This window comes from Corvus moneduloides, chromosome 2, assembly GCF_009650955.1.
Source record: "Corvus moneduloides isolate bCorMon1 chromosome 2, bCorMon1.pri, whole genome shotgun sequence".
In the NCBI taxonomy this organism is placed as follows: domain Eukaryota; kingdom Metazoa; phylum Chordata; class Aves; order Passeriformes; family Corvidae; genus Corvus; species Corvus moneduloides.
In genome coordinates, this window is record NC_045477.1 from 55,754,812 (window position 1) to 55,773,545 (window position 18,734).

Here is an 18,734-nt window from a genome sequence, read left to right on the forward strand (position 1 = left end):
TGAACAAAAGCAAGGAAATAGAGGAGGAAAAAAAGCGCAAGCAAAACTTATTTAAAAGGCAGACCTATTTGATGAGATTTTATCTGGTATGCAGTTTAAACAGAATTCCCAAACTATTTACAATCAGAATGTTGAGAGTTGTTGGGCATTGCAAATGAATTTTAAATAACTCCTGTTGGCAAAGTTTTTTTCTCAGAGTTGCCAAATCTCATTGCTTTATCACAAATCTCATAATGTTGAATTGCTTATTTAAATCACAGTTCAAAGAATCAGTGACTAATGAGTTTCTTGCTTTTTTTTCTTTTTAAAATAAATGTAAATTTCTCAGGAACATACTCATTGCAGAAGGTAACAGATAATCAGAGTAAATACCAGAGCAGTCAGGGATGTTATTGCTCATCTAGGCCTTTCTCTAATCAGGGGAGAAAAAAATCGCTGTTTACTGACAGCTGCCTGCTGACAGCAGAAGGATATGGGGTCTGGGGCTCCCTGTGGTTCTGTGGCAGTGCTTGCCCCGGTTAATAAACCCCGGCCCCAGACTAGCTCTCACTCTGTACTCCCTCATCTTCCCTCCACCCTGGCCTCTCGGGGTCTTTCCACATAACTGAAACTTTCATGAATATAAAAAACTTCCACTGGCTTCACTGCGACCCCACCCAGAATGAGAGGCCCATTTCACCAGCCCATATGGAGCACCATTAAAAAATGCCCACAACACAACAGTACTTTTAAATTATAACTCAACTACTGCCAGGGTTGGCGTCAAGATTTGTGCCTGTTATCTGCCCTGGCCATTGTGTGTAGAGGTCTGTGATGGATACCAAGCTGCCTTCAGCCTTCACAGACACACAGGTCTGCATGGGCAGTGTCAGGAGGTCAATGTTGCCTCTAGGCATGTATGGGACAGCCAGCCCAGGCAAAACCCTTGTCTTGGTCCAATTTAAAGCTCAGGTTTTTGTTATGTTTTCAGTATCAGGCATTTAACCTTCTTTGGTTGTCAGTAAAACACCATATATAAATGTCTAAAGCGGAGGTTGTCAGAGGATGGAGCCAGGCACGTCTCAGTGGTGTCAAGCAATAGGACGAGAGACAACAGGCAGAAACTGATACACAGGAAGCTCCACCTGAACGTAAGGAAGAACTTCTTTACTGTGTGGGTGACCATGCACTAGAACAGATTGCCTAGAGAGGTTGTGGAGTCTCCCTCACTGGAGATATCAAGAACCCTCTGGATGCAATCCTGTGCAATGTGCTCTAGGAAAACCATGCTTGAGCAGGGAGGTTGGACCAAATGACCCTCTGTGGTCCCAACCCGACCATTTCTCTGATTCTGTGATTTCATCCTCCATCTAATCAAAGGCACCTGAGGGATTTTTGGACACCATGACTCTCAAAAAATTGAGTTAAGCCCCCGAAGATGTAATTCAGTTGCACACACTACCTGCAGCCAGTTTTCTGTGTCTTTAGCATACATCAGTATCATCTGGAGGCTCTTTGTGGAGACCCGGGGACTGGAAATGCATTCCAGCTGGAATGGTTGTTTCCAGGTGGGAGTTGGCCTCTTCTCCCCGGTAACTAACAATAGGAGGGTGAGGGGTCAGAGTCTTCAGCTGCACTAGGCAAGATTTAAGTTGGACATCAGGAAGACTTTCTTCCCAGAAGGGGTGATTAAACATTGGAATGGGCTGCCCAGGGAGGTGGTGGAGTCACCGTCCCTGGAGGTGCTTAAGGAAAGACTGGACGTAGCACTTAGTGCCGTGGTCCAGTTCACATGGTGCTGTTCAGACTCGATAATCGCAGAGATCTTTTCCAACCTAAATGATTCTGTGATTCAAAAAGAGCGACAAGCGCAGCTCCTCGTGCAGCGACCCGGCTGCAAGACAGGGCGCTGACAGACGCACCTCTGGCCTCGACGAGGCAGACGTGACCCCCTTTCCCCTCACACCCACAGGCCGCGGGGACGAGCCCCGCCCAGCCGCCGCTGCTCTCCCGCCCCCGAACGGCTCCCGAAAGCCGCCGGGAGGGGATCCGCCCTCCGCCCGCCTCCCCGCGCATGCGCACGCGGCCGAGCGCCGCTGCTCGTCCCTCGGCCGCCAGGGGCGCTGCCGCGCGCCTGCCCGCGCCTCCCGAGGGGCGGTTCCCGCTCGGGTCCGCGCCCGGATGGCGATGGCGGCGGCGGCGGCGGCGGCAGGGGCAGGGGCAGGGGCAGGGGCAGGGGCAACGGCGGGCGGGGGAGGCGGGGAGAGGAGCAGCACCCGGGAGCGGCTCCTGGCGGCGCTGGAGGATCTCGAGCTCTTGGCCAGGTACCGCGCTCGGCCTCCCGTCGGCGCCGGGTGGCGGCGGAGCACCGGGGGCGGGGTGAGGGCTCCCGGCGCGGTGCGTGCGCGGAGCCTCCGGCGGGGGCGGCGGGAGGAGCGGGAGTCCCTGAGGTTGGGATGGGAGGGGCCGGCCCGACTGGACCGCGGAGTTCACGTTTTTACACGAGCCCGGCTCGGGTTCTTGTTTTCCTGCTCTCCCGCCGTCCTCAGGCCGGCTCCTGCTGGAGAGGGGCTGGTGCTGCGCCGGGGGCTCGGCCCGGCCCTGCGCGCTGCTGTCCGGCGCTCATCCCAGTGGGAAAGCATCGGTCGTGCTTCGCCTCCCATTTTCAGAGAGAAGGAGCGCTTCCTTTTTCTCCCACTTGCCTTTCTCCTTTGGTTGACACCTGCGTTTCCCGTAGAGTGCACACTCACACGCCGATCTTAGGCATTTTATTAGTCACTAAAAATTATGCTTAAGTCAGAAATACGTAGATGGTGTTGCATGACATAAGCTGTCCTGGTCATTGCCTGTATTAGTGCTATATTCACTCCAAGTAGGCTGCAGAGCTCGTCTTCAGAGTCACAGAAGTGCTCAGATACTTAGTCCACGGTCTTGAGTCCAGACTGGTAATCTCCATGCAAGTTGTCAACCATGTTGACAACTACACTGCACAGCTGGCAGTGAAGTTCAGCTAGTTCCTAATTATTTTCCACACCTCAGGGAGAGCAGGAGCTTAGGAAAGCATTTTCAGAGGGAATAACCTGTGCTGTCCCTGTGGCTTGCTCCCTCAATGATTACCAAGAGTAGGACAAGGTATTGGTGAGTTGCTCTTGTTGTGTCTGGTTAAGCTTTATCCTCAGTCACAGATTTTATTGTGACGTAAGGGTTGCTGGAGAACATGTGTTTATGGAAAAATGAAAACAAACTTGTTCTTTATCTAAATTACTATTTTTTTCAGCATTTAGTGAATCTTCCTGTTGATCAGCAAAGTGTTGCAGCACCCTGGAGCTAGGCCTTTCTTGGTCACGATACTGGTTTGGTGGTAGAGGCAAAAATTAAGCAACATGTCTAATCTGTAGCCTTTCTATAGTTTTGAATCTACATTGTGCATAACACAGGGTAGAATTACAGCCCTCCATGACATCACCCTTGATGGTGGTAGCTGACCTACTTAAAACAGATTTTATTTTCTACTGCTCAGTGTTGGTCAGGTAGAATAAAGCTTTAGCAACAGTGACAAGTTTCTTCCTTCTCTACTTGTTTAAAATCATAGTAGTGTTCAGGAGTGACTGAGAGACTTAGACCAAGATTAGAGCTTTACTGGGGGTTTTTTTGACATTTTGAAAAATAATCTGTTTTTATTGTGAGGTTCTGGCCCCACTGCTGTATTACTCACACTGAGCTGCTTACATTGGACCAAGCAATGAATCAGTACTTCCAAGGACAGTGTTTCCAGATAGGCAGTTACTCATGCATAGGGTTGATCTGCCATTCATAGCTTTAGAAGCCACATAACTTTGCTGAATTTACAGAAAATGCCTTTTTGCATCATGGTACCCAGAGGTTTTTGCTGGTTTTTCAGAACAGAGGCAGAGTATCTGGGTATCTGGAAGGATGATCAAGAGGTCTGTTTGAGGAGCACTTCTAGCCTAGCACCAGAATACTATCAGGTTTTTTAAATACTTTTGTGTACTTGATGCACAGCTAATACGCCATTGTGGAAATACTTGCTGTAAAAGTAGTTTCATGACAGGCTCTGGAGATATTTGAAAGTGTAGACTTAATTGCTCTAAACTAAGTATACTGGGAAAAAACGGAGAAAAAGCAGAGAAGTAAAACGGTGAAGACCCTCTTACAACGAACAAAGGTAGTAGAAGAAGGGTATGAATGCACTTCATTATGCTGTTTCTTCTCTCAGCTTCTGCTTATGTCTTTTATGGTTTAACAGGCACTTAGAACATTTCTTGAGTTCAAATACATGAGTGCTTCATGAGCTCAAATAACAAAGAGAATAATGTGCTTTATTGGTTGAAAAATCCCTGCCCACAGTGTATTATATAATACAAAACACTCAGGTCCATGAATAGTTTTGTAACGATACCAGTAGTTTGGTAAATTTGGGATGACTTCATGCGATAACGCCCTAGAAAAGAGTGCAAACGGAGTTCTCCTTTCAGGGAACTAATTGAAATTTTGGCAATTTCAAGAAACCAAAAGCTTCCACAACCAGGAGAGGAGAGCCAGGTAAGCTGACTTTCTGAACTGTGTTTCTTTGGGTAAGCATAATGCTTTACTTCTATTTTTTTTCTGTTCTTTTGTTTGTTATTTCTTTCTCCCTTTGTCCTTGCCTATATGCAAGCTAATGGTCATGATGGGGCTTTGGCCCTGCTACAAAGGCATTCTTGGTTCTCCTGTTGTTTGTTCACTTTTTGTATGCTTCATAGGCTGTTTCTGCAAACAGGAAGAAATTTTGTTTCGTTTTTCATTCAAACAAAAATAGTCCTATGGATGCCATTTGCTCTTCTTTGTAGCACGACTGAGGGTGTGTTGTTACTCTAGCCAAATTAAAAGTTCTACAAAACTCTTGTTAATAGATCCTGGAACTGCTGATTCAGAGAGATGGAGAGTTTCAAGAGCTAATGAAGTTGGCAGTTGATCAGGGAAAAATCCATCATGAAATGCAGCTTTTAGAAAAGGTAGTAGAAAAGCGGGATAATGATATTCAGCAGCTGCAGAAACAGCTAAAAGAAGCAGAGCACATACTGGTAAGTTCATAATGATGTGTTTGCTTTTGAGCATCTACTTGTAGAAAAGGTGGTTCTGGGCAAAATGGTGTTGTGTTAGTTTGAGAAGATTTAAATATTTAAAACTTCATAAGAGCTTAGTCGTTTGGGTTTTTTCTCAGTAGTCAAACACTGTTTAGTTATCGTGGTATTAAGGTTTTTTTATAATGCTAATTTTCTGCTAAACCTACTTTATTTCTGTGTATTTTGAAAATGTTCATGGAATAGTTTCTCTCTTAAAATGTAATTAAATGGAAGGATTTATTCAGAGAGCTGACTTTATGTAGATGTTTATAAATTAGAGATGCATCGAAGGTTTGGTTTACTTTTTGTGTTGCAATTATTAAAGGATCAGGGGCATGGATCATTGATAGAATTATGGGATCAATAAAAGAACTGTAGCAATAGGCCTGTAAGCAAAAGGCCTGTGTGTGAGAAAAACTCTCCATGAGAAAATTCTTGTGTGAAGAAAAAACAGGGCTGGGAACAAAGAGGGAGTTTGAAGATTTGCAGCTGTTCAGATAAGACCCAGAGAAGGGGAGGCTGAACTCTGAATTCTTTTAATCATAACATAACTGTAGAAGCTTGCCAATGTAAGTCCAATTAGGTAGAAGTAGAAATGTGCTTTGATAAGTTTTAAGCCACTTAGGAGTTAACAAGCTGGTATACTATCTAAGTGCCTTTGGATTGCTAATAAACGGAGTTTTGCTCTTACCAACCACATTGGTTTTGGACTGCAATTTTCTCCCCCCGCCGGAGCCGGGCCTTTCTTCTTTTTACAATTCCAACATTTGTGGGTTTTTATTTTTTACAACTAGGCAACAGCTGTTTATCAAGCAAAGGAAAAATTGAAATCAATTGAAAAAGCACGAAAAGGTGAGTATCCATGCTTGTACATACTACATAAGTGCAGTTCTAAGGAAAGTTGTTAGTGAGCTCCAGTTGGGCCTTTTTTTTTGTTAATTCTGCTATCACAGATTTCAGATGCTTCATGTGTACACAAATTTCCATTTCATTATGAAACTATAACCATTTCCTCAGAATAAAGGCAGGATTTTTTTTTTTTTTTGTGGCAAACATATCTTAATGTGAAAGTGTCTCAGCAGTCTTCTTGGACTGATAATAGTATTTCTGATTACCTAAGTGCCTTACCAAATTGCCTCAGGAGGTTTATTAAGGAAAGGAAGAGAATGTTTGTGTGTCCATGCCCTGTATTCGAAAGACTGACTAGCTTGTGATACTAGATTGTAATTGTAGCAATTCCTGCTATTCTGTGGCATTTACCAAGCTAAACGACCTTTTTTTTTTTTTTTTTGAGGGGGGGAGGCATCTTCTTTGGGTTTCTTTTTTACAATGTCTTTTATCATTTTGTTATGCCTCTTTCATCTAGAAAATCAAGCAATTTCATAAAGTTTCTATTAATATAGTACAGGCACATATTTGGAAGGACTCCTCTGGGTGCAATCTATAATTACTAAACAAACAAAAACCCCTTCTTTCCTGCAGAAAATTCTATAATAAAGCAGGAGCTGAAGTTTTAGGAATTGTGCTTGTCAAATACACATGTTCAAGAGATTGTGTTTTTCATGAGGTTGGAGAACCATTGACATTGAAGGTGTTTTGCACTCGTGTCTGTAAAATCAGTTCACTGCAAAGCTCATCTTTGCATAGCCTGAGAATCTTCTAAACAGTTACTGGATTTCAACCAGGCTCTTAATGTTTGGCAAAATCACATTCCCAGTCTTTTAGATATTGGTGTCCAATATTCTGAAATAATGATGCAATCTCTTGAGAATGCAGGGACTTTTTTTTTTTTCCGTTCTTCCAGGTGCCATTTCCTCTGAAGAAATAATTAAATATGCCCATAGGATCAGTGCTAGCAATGCTGTTTGTGCCCCTCTGACATGGGTACCAGGTAACTATTGTGTTTATGGCACTAGATTTCTTTTTTGTTTACTAGAGTAACATTGTTTTCAGCTGTTAACATCTAATATTTCAACAAAAATGGGTATCCAAAGTCCAGTGGACTTCACACACATCTCCAAAAGGTTATGAAACTGTCTGCTTTCATTAACAGACTGGCCTCCTCTGCTCTCCTTTGTTTGCTTTTTTCCCCGAGCGTTCCCCCTGATTATAAGTCAAAGCCAAGCATGCTAAAGGCTTTTCTATGTGTTTGGTTGTGTTTCCTCTTGCCCCTGACAATATTCTTTCAGAGAATGTTAGTAAACAGTGGAGTCAGAAGCAGAACTTTTATCATGACGTGTTTCAATTTGGGCTACTACCCTCTTTGTCCAAAATGAAAATGTGTTTGATCCAATTCCTGTTCTTGCTGTTTAGCCATGAAGTAGCAGGGAGAGCAAAGATATATTTTAAACATGATGGGGTTTTTTGGTTTTAGTTGCTGTGGGTTGTTTGGGTTTTTTTTTTAATATGCTGCTTCTGACAAGTTTGAGTGAACAAAGAAAGTCTAAGTGAAAGACAGACTTGGATTTTAATAAAACAGATGTGATGCTTGTTGCTTATCTAAGCAACCAGAGTATGGAGTTTTTTAGTCATTAAAGTAGGCACTGAAGCTAAAACTACTGTCTGCAAGACAGTTGTTAAATATTTCAAAGCATTCTTTTTCTCCTTTTTTTCTTAAAGGAGACCCACGTAGGCCATATCCTACAGACCTGGAAATGAGAAGTGGTCTCTTGGGTCAGATGAACAACCCATCCACCAATGGAGTTAATGGACACTTACCAGGAGATGCACTTGCAGCAGGCAGACTGCCAGGTAAGTGAAACTCAGTTTTGTTTTGTTTTTCTTTATTCCTTATAGAGTCACAGCAATTATACATTTCCCTTAGCAAAGGCAAATCAGAGATAAAGCAGTGAAAATTATGGTTAATGTTGTTCCCTAGCACTGAAGACCTAGTAAAAAGAGTTAATTAGAAACTTCATAATTTTTTTTTCATGCTAAACTGTGGACACTGCAACTAAGTCAATATAAACAAAACTCAGTTACCTTCACATATTTTAAATGAACAAACTAAGTGATTTCCAGTCATATTAGAAAGAAGCACTTTCAGAGCAACTTTTACTTAATGGTGATGACAAAGCATGGAATTGTGAAAGCTGTATTTGGAAGAAAGGCAGTTTATTGTCATCCCCTACCTTTCTTTGAGTCTATGCTTAGAAGTTCTGGATTTAAAAGACATGGCAAGGGACAACTGCTGAGATAGTACATTAAGTGTAGGAATCAAGTTTTAATCCCTTAATTGCTTAGTGAAATGGGCACTTCCACTGACTTCTGTGGGATTCATTCCTTCATGGTAAAATTGAATTTAGCTGTAAATTACAGTAATCGAATCAAGAGTTCAGTTCCTCTGTACCTGTGCAGCATTAATCTACCATGGTTAGACTAAATGGTGGAAAAATTCTTAGTTTAGCTTCATAGGAGATCTGTAACAGTTCTTACATATCTGTTAGGCCACTATCAGGCATTATGGAAGGCTTGTTTTCAAGTATGATGCTGAATTTGTTAAAAAACCCCTGTTGCGACTCCATTGGAGAAATAGTAAATTTGGATTTTGCGTTTCCGATCATCTGTTGAATCCTATTGTCACTCTTAGGAAGTGACTTGAAATTCTGCATCATCTCACTTTGTAAACCTCTGGCCTCAGGTAAAATGGGTCAGTGAGCTGAATGGGAGTAGGACCCTGACATCTGTCCATAGCAACCCACCAGGGAAATGCTGAGGAATGGCCCACGTTACCTTTTCTGTTCTTTTGAAATATGGTCAGAGGAGATGTTAAGGGTGTGACTTCCTAATGGAGTTTGAGCATTATTTATGTAAGTTTTGGTAGAGCCCATTCTGGCTGGCTCCTCTGCCTTAGAGGATGCAGACTTGATCTGTTTGAGTGCTGTCTCTGTAAGAACAGAAAGGAATTTTCAGGAATTTTAGGAATTTTCCTTGAGAAGCTGGAAGATGTGGGATTTAAACTCCTCCAGTTAAGTTCTTAATTGGGTCTTGGGCTCCTCTGTCAGGTTAAACCCTCATATAACTTAGACTGTCAAGGTAAGAGGGAAACATTGATTTACAAGAAAGTTGAGGCTGCCTCAGCATTTTGTGTAGGGATGCTGAATCTGTTGGTGTGTGGAGGCATGTCCTGAGAATGCTAATTACAGGATCTAGTCCTTTTGGAGACTCCTGCAGAGATGTCCATTTACTGAGTCCTTAGTGAATGTGCAAGCCAGTTGCTGGGCTGCCTGGTAGCCTCCAAACTTTGGGGCTGCTTAGCACACACATTCATCCTGGTTTAACAGCAGACTGGTTCTAGCATTGAAGCATGGCCACATGCTGTAAAACACTGGCTTCCCTTCTCAGCTCGTTCAAATGAAGGCATATTTGGATAAAGAGTTTTTCTCTGAATTTTTATAGTCTGCCTGAATTTTTTTTCTTACATTTTTATCTATTTTTGCATACTGACAGACAGTGATAATTTTCATTACTCCCTGTAGTTGTGAATGCTAAGTCAGTTCAAACTGTGCTTTGAAGGTGAAAAGCTCTGTATATGAGTTATTAAGAGCCCCCTACATAAATGGGCCTCTCTGGCAGAGTAGACTTCTATAGTTACAGAATTGCTCTATCATGAGATGTTTTTGAGCTGTTACTGGAGGGTTTAATCTGTCCAAAATTCAGAAAATATTTTAATATTTGTTTTGATTTTAAATTGAAGTTCTGGTTGATCTGTCTTATTAAATTTGTCAACATACAAAACTGATAGTTGCTTGATTATGCCACTTTTTTCCCAGATGTGCTTGCTCCTCAGTATCCTTGGCAGTCAAGTGATATGTCAATGAACATGCTACCTCCTAATCATAGTAATGATTTCATGTTGGAGCCTCCAGGACACAATAAAGAGAATGAAGATGATGTAGAAGTTATGTCAACAGACTCCTCAAGCAGCAGCAGTGACTCAGACTAGGTACGAGAGGGACAGTATCCCTAGTAGACCTTTCCTGTGGTGAAGGTAGGTTAGATGCTGTTTGTCACAAACTGCAATATCCTTTTGTTATACCAGCAGCCCTGTGTAGGGAGAAGATAACAGCTGGCTCAGAAATAGGGTGACTAATTTAAAACCATGGACTATAGACTTGTTTTTTTCCCATTACATGTTCAAGTGAAATGACTGGGAGCTGTCTGCTGGGGGAGAGATGTCAGATTTTCAGTGATTGTGTAAATGTATGTTTGCAAGAGATGTGTAAATATATATTTATATATGTATTTACTATACATTAGATGACATAAGTTCCTGGGAAAAAAGGTGTAAGGGGAATCCCCTTGTATGTTTGTTAGTAACTTTACTCTTTTGATGATAGCCTTTTCTATGCTACAGAAATGAGACATGAAGTTTGTAATTTTAGTATCTTTTTTTGTTACTGCCTAAATCCATGTTCTTGATCATCTTTGTATCAAGAACAAAAATATGGCAATAAGGTGTAATAGAAGAGTTTGTAATTATTGTAATATATAATGAATAATTTGTCATAAATAAACTCAGCTTTGATCTAACTTCAGTTTTCCACACTTGAATCTTAGATGAGTTGCCATGTAACTTCAATACTCGGCACATTTTATCCCAATATGTGGTTGAATTCTGATTTTCAGAAGTTTGTACTCCATTTTCCCCTTTGCAAAATGCCAGTCAGCATTAGAAGCAGCTAAGGAGGAATCAGAAGTGGAAAGCCTGTCCTTCCTTTTCAGGTGAGCCCTTCCAGGTACACACAAAGCTGGGCAGACCCTGAGGCAGCAAGTGCCCACCCACGAGGCTGCACCAATACTTGGTTAAGCGTCCTGGGACTCTGGAGGTCACATGCTTTGGGGCATGCTGCAGGTTTAGCTCCTTTCAGATCAAAGTGCTCAAGGATTTTTTTTGTTCTTGTCATCTATAAGTTTTTCAGTTCTTTGAACCTGCTAATTTGTTTACTTTTTACGTAAACAGATCAAGTTTACCTTGGCAGTTGCATTTCCTGCATCAGCTGCAATGTTATTTTGTCTTTCCAAAGGCACTTTCCTTGGCTTTCCTGTCCTTGTTCTGTTTTGCTTAAGGAGTCATTTTATGACAGCTGCTTTTCTCTTAAGTAACCCTCTGATAAAATTACATGACTCATGTGAACTGTTGCTCCTGGCAGTTACTGTCCTGCAGCAAGGTTTCCTGCAACACAGATCACAATTCTCTTCACTTTCCATTTTGTAGATTCCTCACAGGAGGTATCTGATGAATCAGGTAATTCCTCCTTCGCTCAAGTAGTCTTCCAGATGTTGCTGCCAGTAATGCTGCCAGCTGTGACCAACATGGATACAAATCCCATAAGGATGTAGAAAGGAGGAAGACTTCAGTCAGGTTCAATCACGTAATAGGGGGGCAGTGTGTTGGGTGGAGTCGCGGGAGACAAGCCTCACGGCATTGTGGTCAGCAAGTCTCGTTTATTGTAATAATCTACACATACTTATAGTACTACTAATTAGCTCATACATATTGCAAAAGCTGAGCTCCTTATTGGTGGGAGCTATTCCATGAGATCACTGTGGTCTTATCTTTTTCTCTTCCATATGGTTTCTTTCAGCTTACTTATCTGGACTCACATCCTGTTGTTTATACAACTCCTTGCACAAGGATTTAGTATCCTTGCCAAGTCTGCATCTTTACTAATCCCGCTATGTCATCATGACCTTTGCTTTTTAGCCATTCTTCAGAAAGACTCTCAACAGCAGTGGTTTTTGTTTTCAGAGAAATTGGTTTTGTCTCAGCTGTACTTTTTAGAAGTGTTTTCAGAGTTATTAAACTGTCACCTCTTTCACAGTCTAAAGTTATTAATATATATACATACTGTAACCTTTATTCAGTATCGTGTTTTCCTCTTGGATGCTTACCTCCAGTGTCTTTGCTCTTTAATTCACATTAATCCCTAATACATGTGCCCTGTCTCAGTCATCCTAGTTAACCTTGCCTACTCCTTTTCTTGGTCACATTAGTTTTTGTCTTAAAACATGTGTGATCAGAATCATACACAATATTGCAAAATGGAGTTTCTTAATGCTTTGTATAATGGGATTGGTATTTTCTTTCTAAATGCCCCTCTCTTAACACATCCCACAGATACAGTTCACTGGTTTCTTTTATCTTCTAACTTACAAGGACATTTTTGAAACGAAATACAAAAATAGATAATTAATACTCCTGGGAAGTGTAGTGTTACAGGCTACCCAAAACTCTTCTATGGCTGTATCATGTAATTCACCAACTGAAATATTGTGGAGGTGGGTGATTGTTTCCAGGCAATAAGATGGAACTGAAGCAATGACCACTTCTTTTTCTGGGTTGTTACTCTATTAAAGGATTAAATGGGAACAACCAACATCTAAAAAATAGGTAAGATAACAGCTCTGCCCACTGTTCACTTAGCATAAAATCAAACTCTGGGTATTAGATGCATCCTAATCAGTTTCCTTGCATCAGTGCTCCAAACTATGAACAGTTCAGGAGTATATTTCTCAATGCTGGCTAACTATAATGCCATTTTAGGTGAATTCTGTCAGTTACAAGCAGTTTAGTGAACCATGAAATGGTAACTGAGTGTTCTGTTACTCAGTGGTGTAGATATGTACATAATAGATTTTCCTATTTAGCAAAAGTACCAAAAGTCAAAGTAAAGACTTAGTTGAAAGGACTGAGTCTTGGCAGCTAAAATCGGCTGTGAACCAAATTTTCTGGAGGGGTGGGAAATATAAATGTTTGGTACATACAAAGTTATTTAAGTTGGGGATTGCTGACAGCTGGTTGCAGTAATGCACTGTAGTCATTTACTCAGTCCACTTAAAAAGGATAGAGAAATGCTCACATATGGAGATACTGTTTGTGTCCTCATTTCAGTGTCTACTTGTGTATTTATAAGATACAGAATGAATATAACCATTAACAAAACATGCTAAGAAAGTATTTATTGCATGACAAACCATTTTGCAGTGGCTCCTGTTTTCTCATCAGAAGCTAGATGCCTTCTAAAATTAAAAATTGTACTAAATATTTTAATTTTTTTTTCTTCATTATTCTTTGTGACAGATGGGCAGGACATCTGTCAACTGTTCCTACAGCTTCTTTGTTGACAGCTGAATGGAATAATTTTTTAGTGTACATAAGGTTGCTTTCAGGAAGCTAATCTCTACTTTTGAATAGAAAAATAAGCTTTTTACAAAGGTACAGTAGCAAAGGACTTTTCAGTGATATTTCCCATTTCAAAACTGCCGTGTAACATCTTTCCTCACTTCAGAGAATGGGTACCTGTCCTAAGGGAAGTTGCATGTAATTAATACTTCAAACTCTAACAGGACTGCCATGGGCAGTAGCATCCTGACGCCTCATCACTGTCTGCTTCTCAGCAAGAAGAGCCATCTCTGTTTAAAAAAATGGGTGTACAAAGTAAGGAAGAGCTTTAAACCCCTCAAGATGATTTCTCTTAAGAACTGAGAAATCAATTCATAATTTCAGGCAATTTTAATCTCTCAGTATTGTGCCTGTGTTTTGTTCAAAAGAAATTAAAGGTATCTTACAACATTTTTGTACAATGAGTATATCTAAAGGAAATAGACAAGAGCTGTGCTTTAAAAGAACCCTGGCAAGAAAAAAATGAGTGAATTAGGGATTTCTTTAAAAGTTATATCCTAAAATTAATTGCTGGTATCTTAGTGACTTACAGTTCGAAAATAATCAAGATTGGTTACAGATTCTAGAAAAATTAAAAATATGAACTCCTTGGTTTTGTATGTATTGTTGGGTACTGTAGTTTCATCCACTAACAACTGAGTCATTTAATCAGTCAAAATTTACAATTTTACCAAATCTCAGTAGCCATACAGAATTACACCCATCTGTGCTGTTTAATACTGACAACTCTTTAGCCACAAAGTATGACTTTGCCGTGGAGCTACATCTAAAAATGAGATTTGTGTCAGCCTAGTAGAGTAGGCACCTCTCCATTTTAAGAGCTCAATAACATAAATTCAGACCAACTGCAGAGATCTGAGACATTTCTGCAGATAAATTCAATGTAACTGAGGCTCTAAACAGAATTCTCTTGTGAAAGCAAGTGGCAAGAAGGGTCAGGGAATTTTCATTCCCTGCAATAAGTCACGACAATTTTTTCACATTTATAATACTCCTTTGATTTTCAAGTATATACTGCTGTCTGCAGGAGAAAAAGACACTGTCTATTAAATGTAACTTTTGTTCATGGCAGTAGCTTCATAACTGAAGCTAAGAGACAAAGCTAAGTTTTAAAATCGGTCCAATATTACAGGAAAGCAGGTTTAAACAAGTAAGTTTTCTTGCTGCAACTGCTTCCAAGTGAGTAAGCTTCCCTGGCTAGTTCTGACTTCCAAATGGCTGTTCATCAATATAAAGATTAACTAGATAAAACACTGAGTTTTCTGTAAAAGCAAGCATTAATTGTTAACTAGACGTGGAAGTGGATCTGAAATGAGACAACCGTCATTGGAAATACGGTAAAAGCACTGAAACATTTCGTATTTTCTTCTTTGGTAAAGGTAATATTTTTACATGGGCAGGGTGAGCACTTTAAATCTTTTTTTCTTCTACACCAAAAAAAGCAGGTCTGTCCTTTAGTTTTTTATAACATACAATTTGTTTTTACTCTAATTGGTGACTTCCTGTGTACCCCTTTAGATGATCCAGCTCTTCAGTAAAGGGATTGTAACCTTGCTCTCTTAAACAGCGTAAGGCCCAGAACAGTTGATCTGCTGGAGGAAATTCATCCCATTTGACCCATTCCCAGCCTGTAGGGGGTAAAAAAAAGAAAAAAAAAGAAGGAAGAAAAATCAGAGTATAGAGTTGAGACAGGACCCAAGGAAACAGCATGAAGTTGTGTCAGGGGAGGTTTAGGCTGCATGTTAGCAAAAGGCTTTTCACCCAGAGGGTGGTGGGGCACTGGAACAGGCTCCACAGTGCAGCCTGACAGAGCTCAAGGAGTTTTTCGACAATCTTCTCAGGCACAAGGTGGGATTGGTGGGGTTGTCCTGTGCAGGGCCAGGAATGGGATTAAGATGATGCTTGGGTGTCCCTTCCAACTCGGGATATTCTGTGTTTCTGTGATACAACAATTCTTCCTCTGCAAGTCTGGATGGATCATGCAGAAACTACCAATACAAAGACAAGTTCTCTGTTACATCCAGAGTCCTTTTGCCTGAGCAGCTTTTCTGTTTCCCAGAGAAGCTGCGGATGCCCCATCCCTGGAAGTGTTCAAGGCCAGGCTGGATGGAGCTCTGAGCCACCTGATCTCGTGGGAGGTGCCCCTGCCCGTGGCAGGGGGCTTGGAACTAGATGATTACTCACCCTCGTTCTTGTCGGGCTCCTGGTTGCGCGGCTCGGCGCCCGGCTCGGCCTCGCCCTTCATGAGCACGGTGACATAGTGGTAGCGCTGGGACGCGCACACCGCGTTCACGGCCGACGCGAACCGCACGTGGCGCAGCGGCAGCGCCGCCTCCTCCAGCGTCTCCCGCGCCGCGCACTCCGCCAGGCTCTCCCTGCGGGCGGGCAAGGGAAGGGAAGGCCCGGCCCGGCACGGCACGGCGCCTCAGGACACGGAAGGGCAGGGCGGGGAGGGAGAGCGCGGGGCTCCTACCCGAACTCCAGGTGGCCTCCGGGGAGCTGGTAGGTGCCGGCGCCCAGCGCGCCTTTCCGCTTGCCCAGGAGGACACAGTTGGGGTGCGCGGCGCTGGTGACCACCACCCCCACGCCGATCCCGGGCCGCCGGGGCTGCGCCGCCTCCTCGCCCATGGCAGCCCCGGGCGCTCGGCGAGGCTCCGTCCCGCCGCGGGCGGGCGGGGGCGGATCCGCCAATCAGGGCTTGGGAGCCCGGGTTTTGGGAGGCCCTTGCCCGGGGGCGTGTCAGGAGCGCGCAAGATGCGCGTGGCGGTGACGTCGCTGGTGTGGAAGGTGGCGAGGTTCCAAGGCAGGCTGGAGAGGGAGAGGTGCTCTGTCCTGCTGCTCGCCTGGGGTTCCTTGCCTTTGAGTGCGCAGGGACTCGTGAGGTCATAGGGAATAGAAAAAGCGTTTGTGCAAATGAGGGGCAGCTGAAAACAAGTAAGATACGACTCGGTTTTTAAAGGTCAGGGAGCCACACGGTCTCTGACTGCAGATTAGTTCAAAATTTAAAAAGTGGCCCTTCTTTGATTAGCCCACAGTTTCTGGTCTGTGAAGAGTCTGACTCTGAAGTGTCACGTTTGAATTCTTTTAAAAGGAAGCTACAAACTTAGCTGAGTAAAGCTCCAGAGGCAGAATAACAGTTCCTGACTGATAAAGAAGAAATAAAACTTTCTGCTAGCAAATATTTACCCTCATTTTCGCATTTTTGTAAATTACAGAGATAGAATACAAGATACAAGCTTTCATTTTCTTTATCAACAACTATAAAATTTGTCAGATCTTCCCCTTCTTCAGCCTACTGATCAAAACAAAGAAGTTTTTATTTCCAGACCTTTCAAAATATTTGGGGTTTTTTGGTAAGGTTTTAAAATAACTATGTATAGATGTTTTTATTTACATATGAAGGTCACAGGGCCAAACTGGCTGAAGCTTAATCACATTTTCTGGGATCAGTTTTCTGGGGTTTAATTGCCTGAACTGGCTCAATACAGCATGAGATGGGTCCCAGTGTTGGCGTGAAGTGCATGTCAGGAGTGAATGGCCGAGTGTGCTAGAAGCAAGGTTGCCCTTTGACAGTATTTGGCCATGCTGCTTAACTGTGATGTCAGCCCATACCCTGAATTACTGACATTTGTAAATAATAACAATAACAAATTAATAATCATGGGCAAATTGCCAAGCTAACAAGACTTTTCGTAAACCAAGCTCATTCATTTGTATGTGTCTCCCTGGTACAGCTGGAATATCCTAATCTCCAGATGAAACATCAGTTAGTTATATCACTTCTGTATTTACATTTTAAGAAGATAATGATCTTTAAAAAGCCATATCAAAGACTCCTCCTCACCCACAAAACTCATTCTGGTCCAATACATTAAAACACCACAAATTTTTTTACCTGAACAATGAAAACATTCTACTTTCTATGTACACCATTTTTCTGTACCTTTTACCAAACAGCATTTAGTAACACATCTTGAGGGTGACCCAGTGTCATTCTACTGATTTATTTTTAAATACAAAAAAAAGTTCATAGGGTCATTAAGCTTGTTTACCATGTTATCAGGATGCAATTAAATGAAAATATTATATGAAGATGATTATGTAGAGTATAAAAAGTATGTTTTTATAAACAATATATTTTTATTTGTCAGTAGGCTAAGATTTTCCCTTCCTCTCTACCATCTTCTTGATCACAACAAAGATGTGAAGTATTACCCTTTTACAGAACTTTAAAATGGCTAATTTTTTGTTGAGGTTTTGAAATCTGCTTGTATACGGATGTTTAGATTTGTTTCAATTTTTTTCACCTTAAATTTGTGATCATTAATATAAAGAATACTGTATGAAAATAAGCATTTTGTTGACTGAATCTGTTCTAATTGGTTTCATTCTAGGATTTATTTAGGACATGCCTATGCAGCTAGGTTTTGCAGATTATGAAGTAAATATAGGCTGGTTTTCTGAGTTTGATAGTGAACAGACATCCACTGAAGAAAGATATGGGAATAAACCAAGAATGAAAAAGTAGCAAAATCCTCTGCCACAGTAGTATGTTGAAAATTTTGCAAGATTATGATTTATATGTACTTCTAAACTTGTTTATTAATATTTTATCTGACAAAGTACTTCTGTGAGACAAACAGCTAAAAGAGTGAATTTAAACCAGCATGTGTCCAGCAGCTACTGGAAAAGAGGCAGCTACTTTTCAGGCCTAATCCCTTCTTCCTTATGCTAACACTGTTATTGATTGAAGTGTTGTTGAATGACACTGTTATTGAATGAACTATACATCTGAGCTATATATCTGGATCAAAACCCCCCATTTTTTCTCATTAATCTGTTTTCTAGCATGCTGTGGGTGGCACAGGGAGGGGACAGGACAGAGTTCAATCAGATTAAACATAGCAGAAAACCAAACCTGACTCAGCAAGCTGGGAGAGAGATTACTTTTTCAGCAGGATGTGTTCCCTGATGCAATTTACACCTCAGGTTCATAAATGAGGGAGGCAGTGAATCAGAGCAGCTGGGAACAAGAATGGTGGGACTAACCATGTTAGTGACAGGCCAGATTTATGTCAGATTAAAAAGACTACACAGCTGTTCTCTAAAAAGAGCACACATAGGGAAAGCAGGTTAGAAAAGCACACAATGTACAACATCTTATTGAAAAGCAGCTACACAACCAGAAAACATCAATCTTTCTGAGAATTTCATACACACGGTTCCCTGGCTGTGGAATTTACTATACATTCACATTTGCTTAGCAGAAGTATGAACTGGAAGATGTGAGGATTGTATTTAAATATTTTACATTGCAAAGCTGGCATACAGAGGCTGGGTGGAATGTGACAGTAGTGCATGGCACCAAAGTCCTGCCAGCAGTGCCAGCTGGCTGAAATTTGAACTTGGAAGATTTTTTTTCTCTTGCATTCAAGCAACTGGTT

At 41.7% G+C, this 18,734-nt stretch overlaps 2 protein-coding genes across 3 annotated transcripts; one reads left to right on the forward strand and one right to left on the reverse strand.

Annotated features, from left to right (window-relative positions):
• Positions 1 to 2,160: 2,160 nt before the first annotated feature.
• On the forward strand, positions 2,161 to 11,494 carry MED4 (mediator complex subunit 4). 2 transcript variants are annotated; one of them, XR_004238265.1, is made up of 9 exons: positions 2,161 to 2,303; positions 4,476 to 4,542; positions 4,893 to 5,063; positions 5,900 to 5,957; positions 6,910 to 6,996; positions 7,725 to 7,856; positions 9,878 to 10,050; positions 10,665 to 10,829; positions 11,323 to 11,494. XR_004238265.1 is itself a non-coding variant. In XM_032099755.1 (8 exons), the coding sequence occupies exons 1-7, from the start codon at positions 2,161 to 2,163 to the stop codon at positions 10,048 to 10,050; spliced, it is 831 nt and encodes a 276-aa protein (XP_031955646.1). In that variant the 3' UTR covers positions 10,830 to 11,342. The 2 variants fall into 2 exon arrangements, 1 of the variants encoding a protein (XP_031955646.1); XM_032099755.1 differs by lacking the exon at positions 10,665 to 10,829 and having other exon boundaries at positions 10,830 to 11,342.
• A 1,553-nt stretch (positions 11,495 to 13,047) lies between these two features.
• NUDT15 (nudix hydrolase 15) lies at positions 13,048 to 16,025 on the reverse strand. The gene is made up of 3 exons (XM_032099757.1): positions 15,764 to 16,025; positions 15,475 to 15,665; positions 13,048 to 14,918 (listed from the first exon to the last, which is right to left on the reverse strand). Exons 1-3 carry the CDS (start codon positions 15,916 to 15,918, stop codon positions 14,773 to 14,775), a joined length of 492 nt encoding a protein of 163 aa, XP_031955648.1. The 5' UTR covers positions 15,919 to 16,025; the 3' UTR covers positions 13,048 to 14,772.
• Positions 16,026 to 18,734: the final 2,709 nt, after the last annotated feature.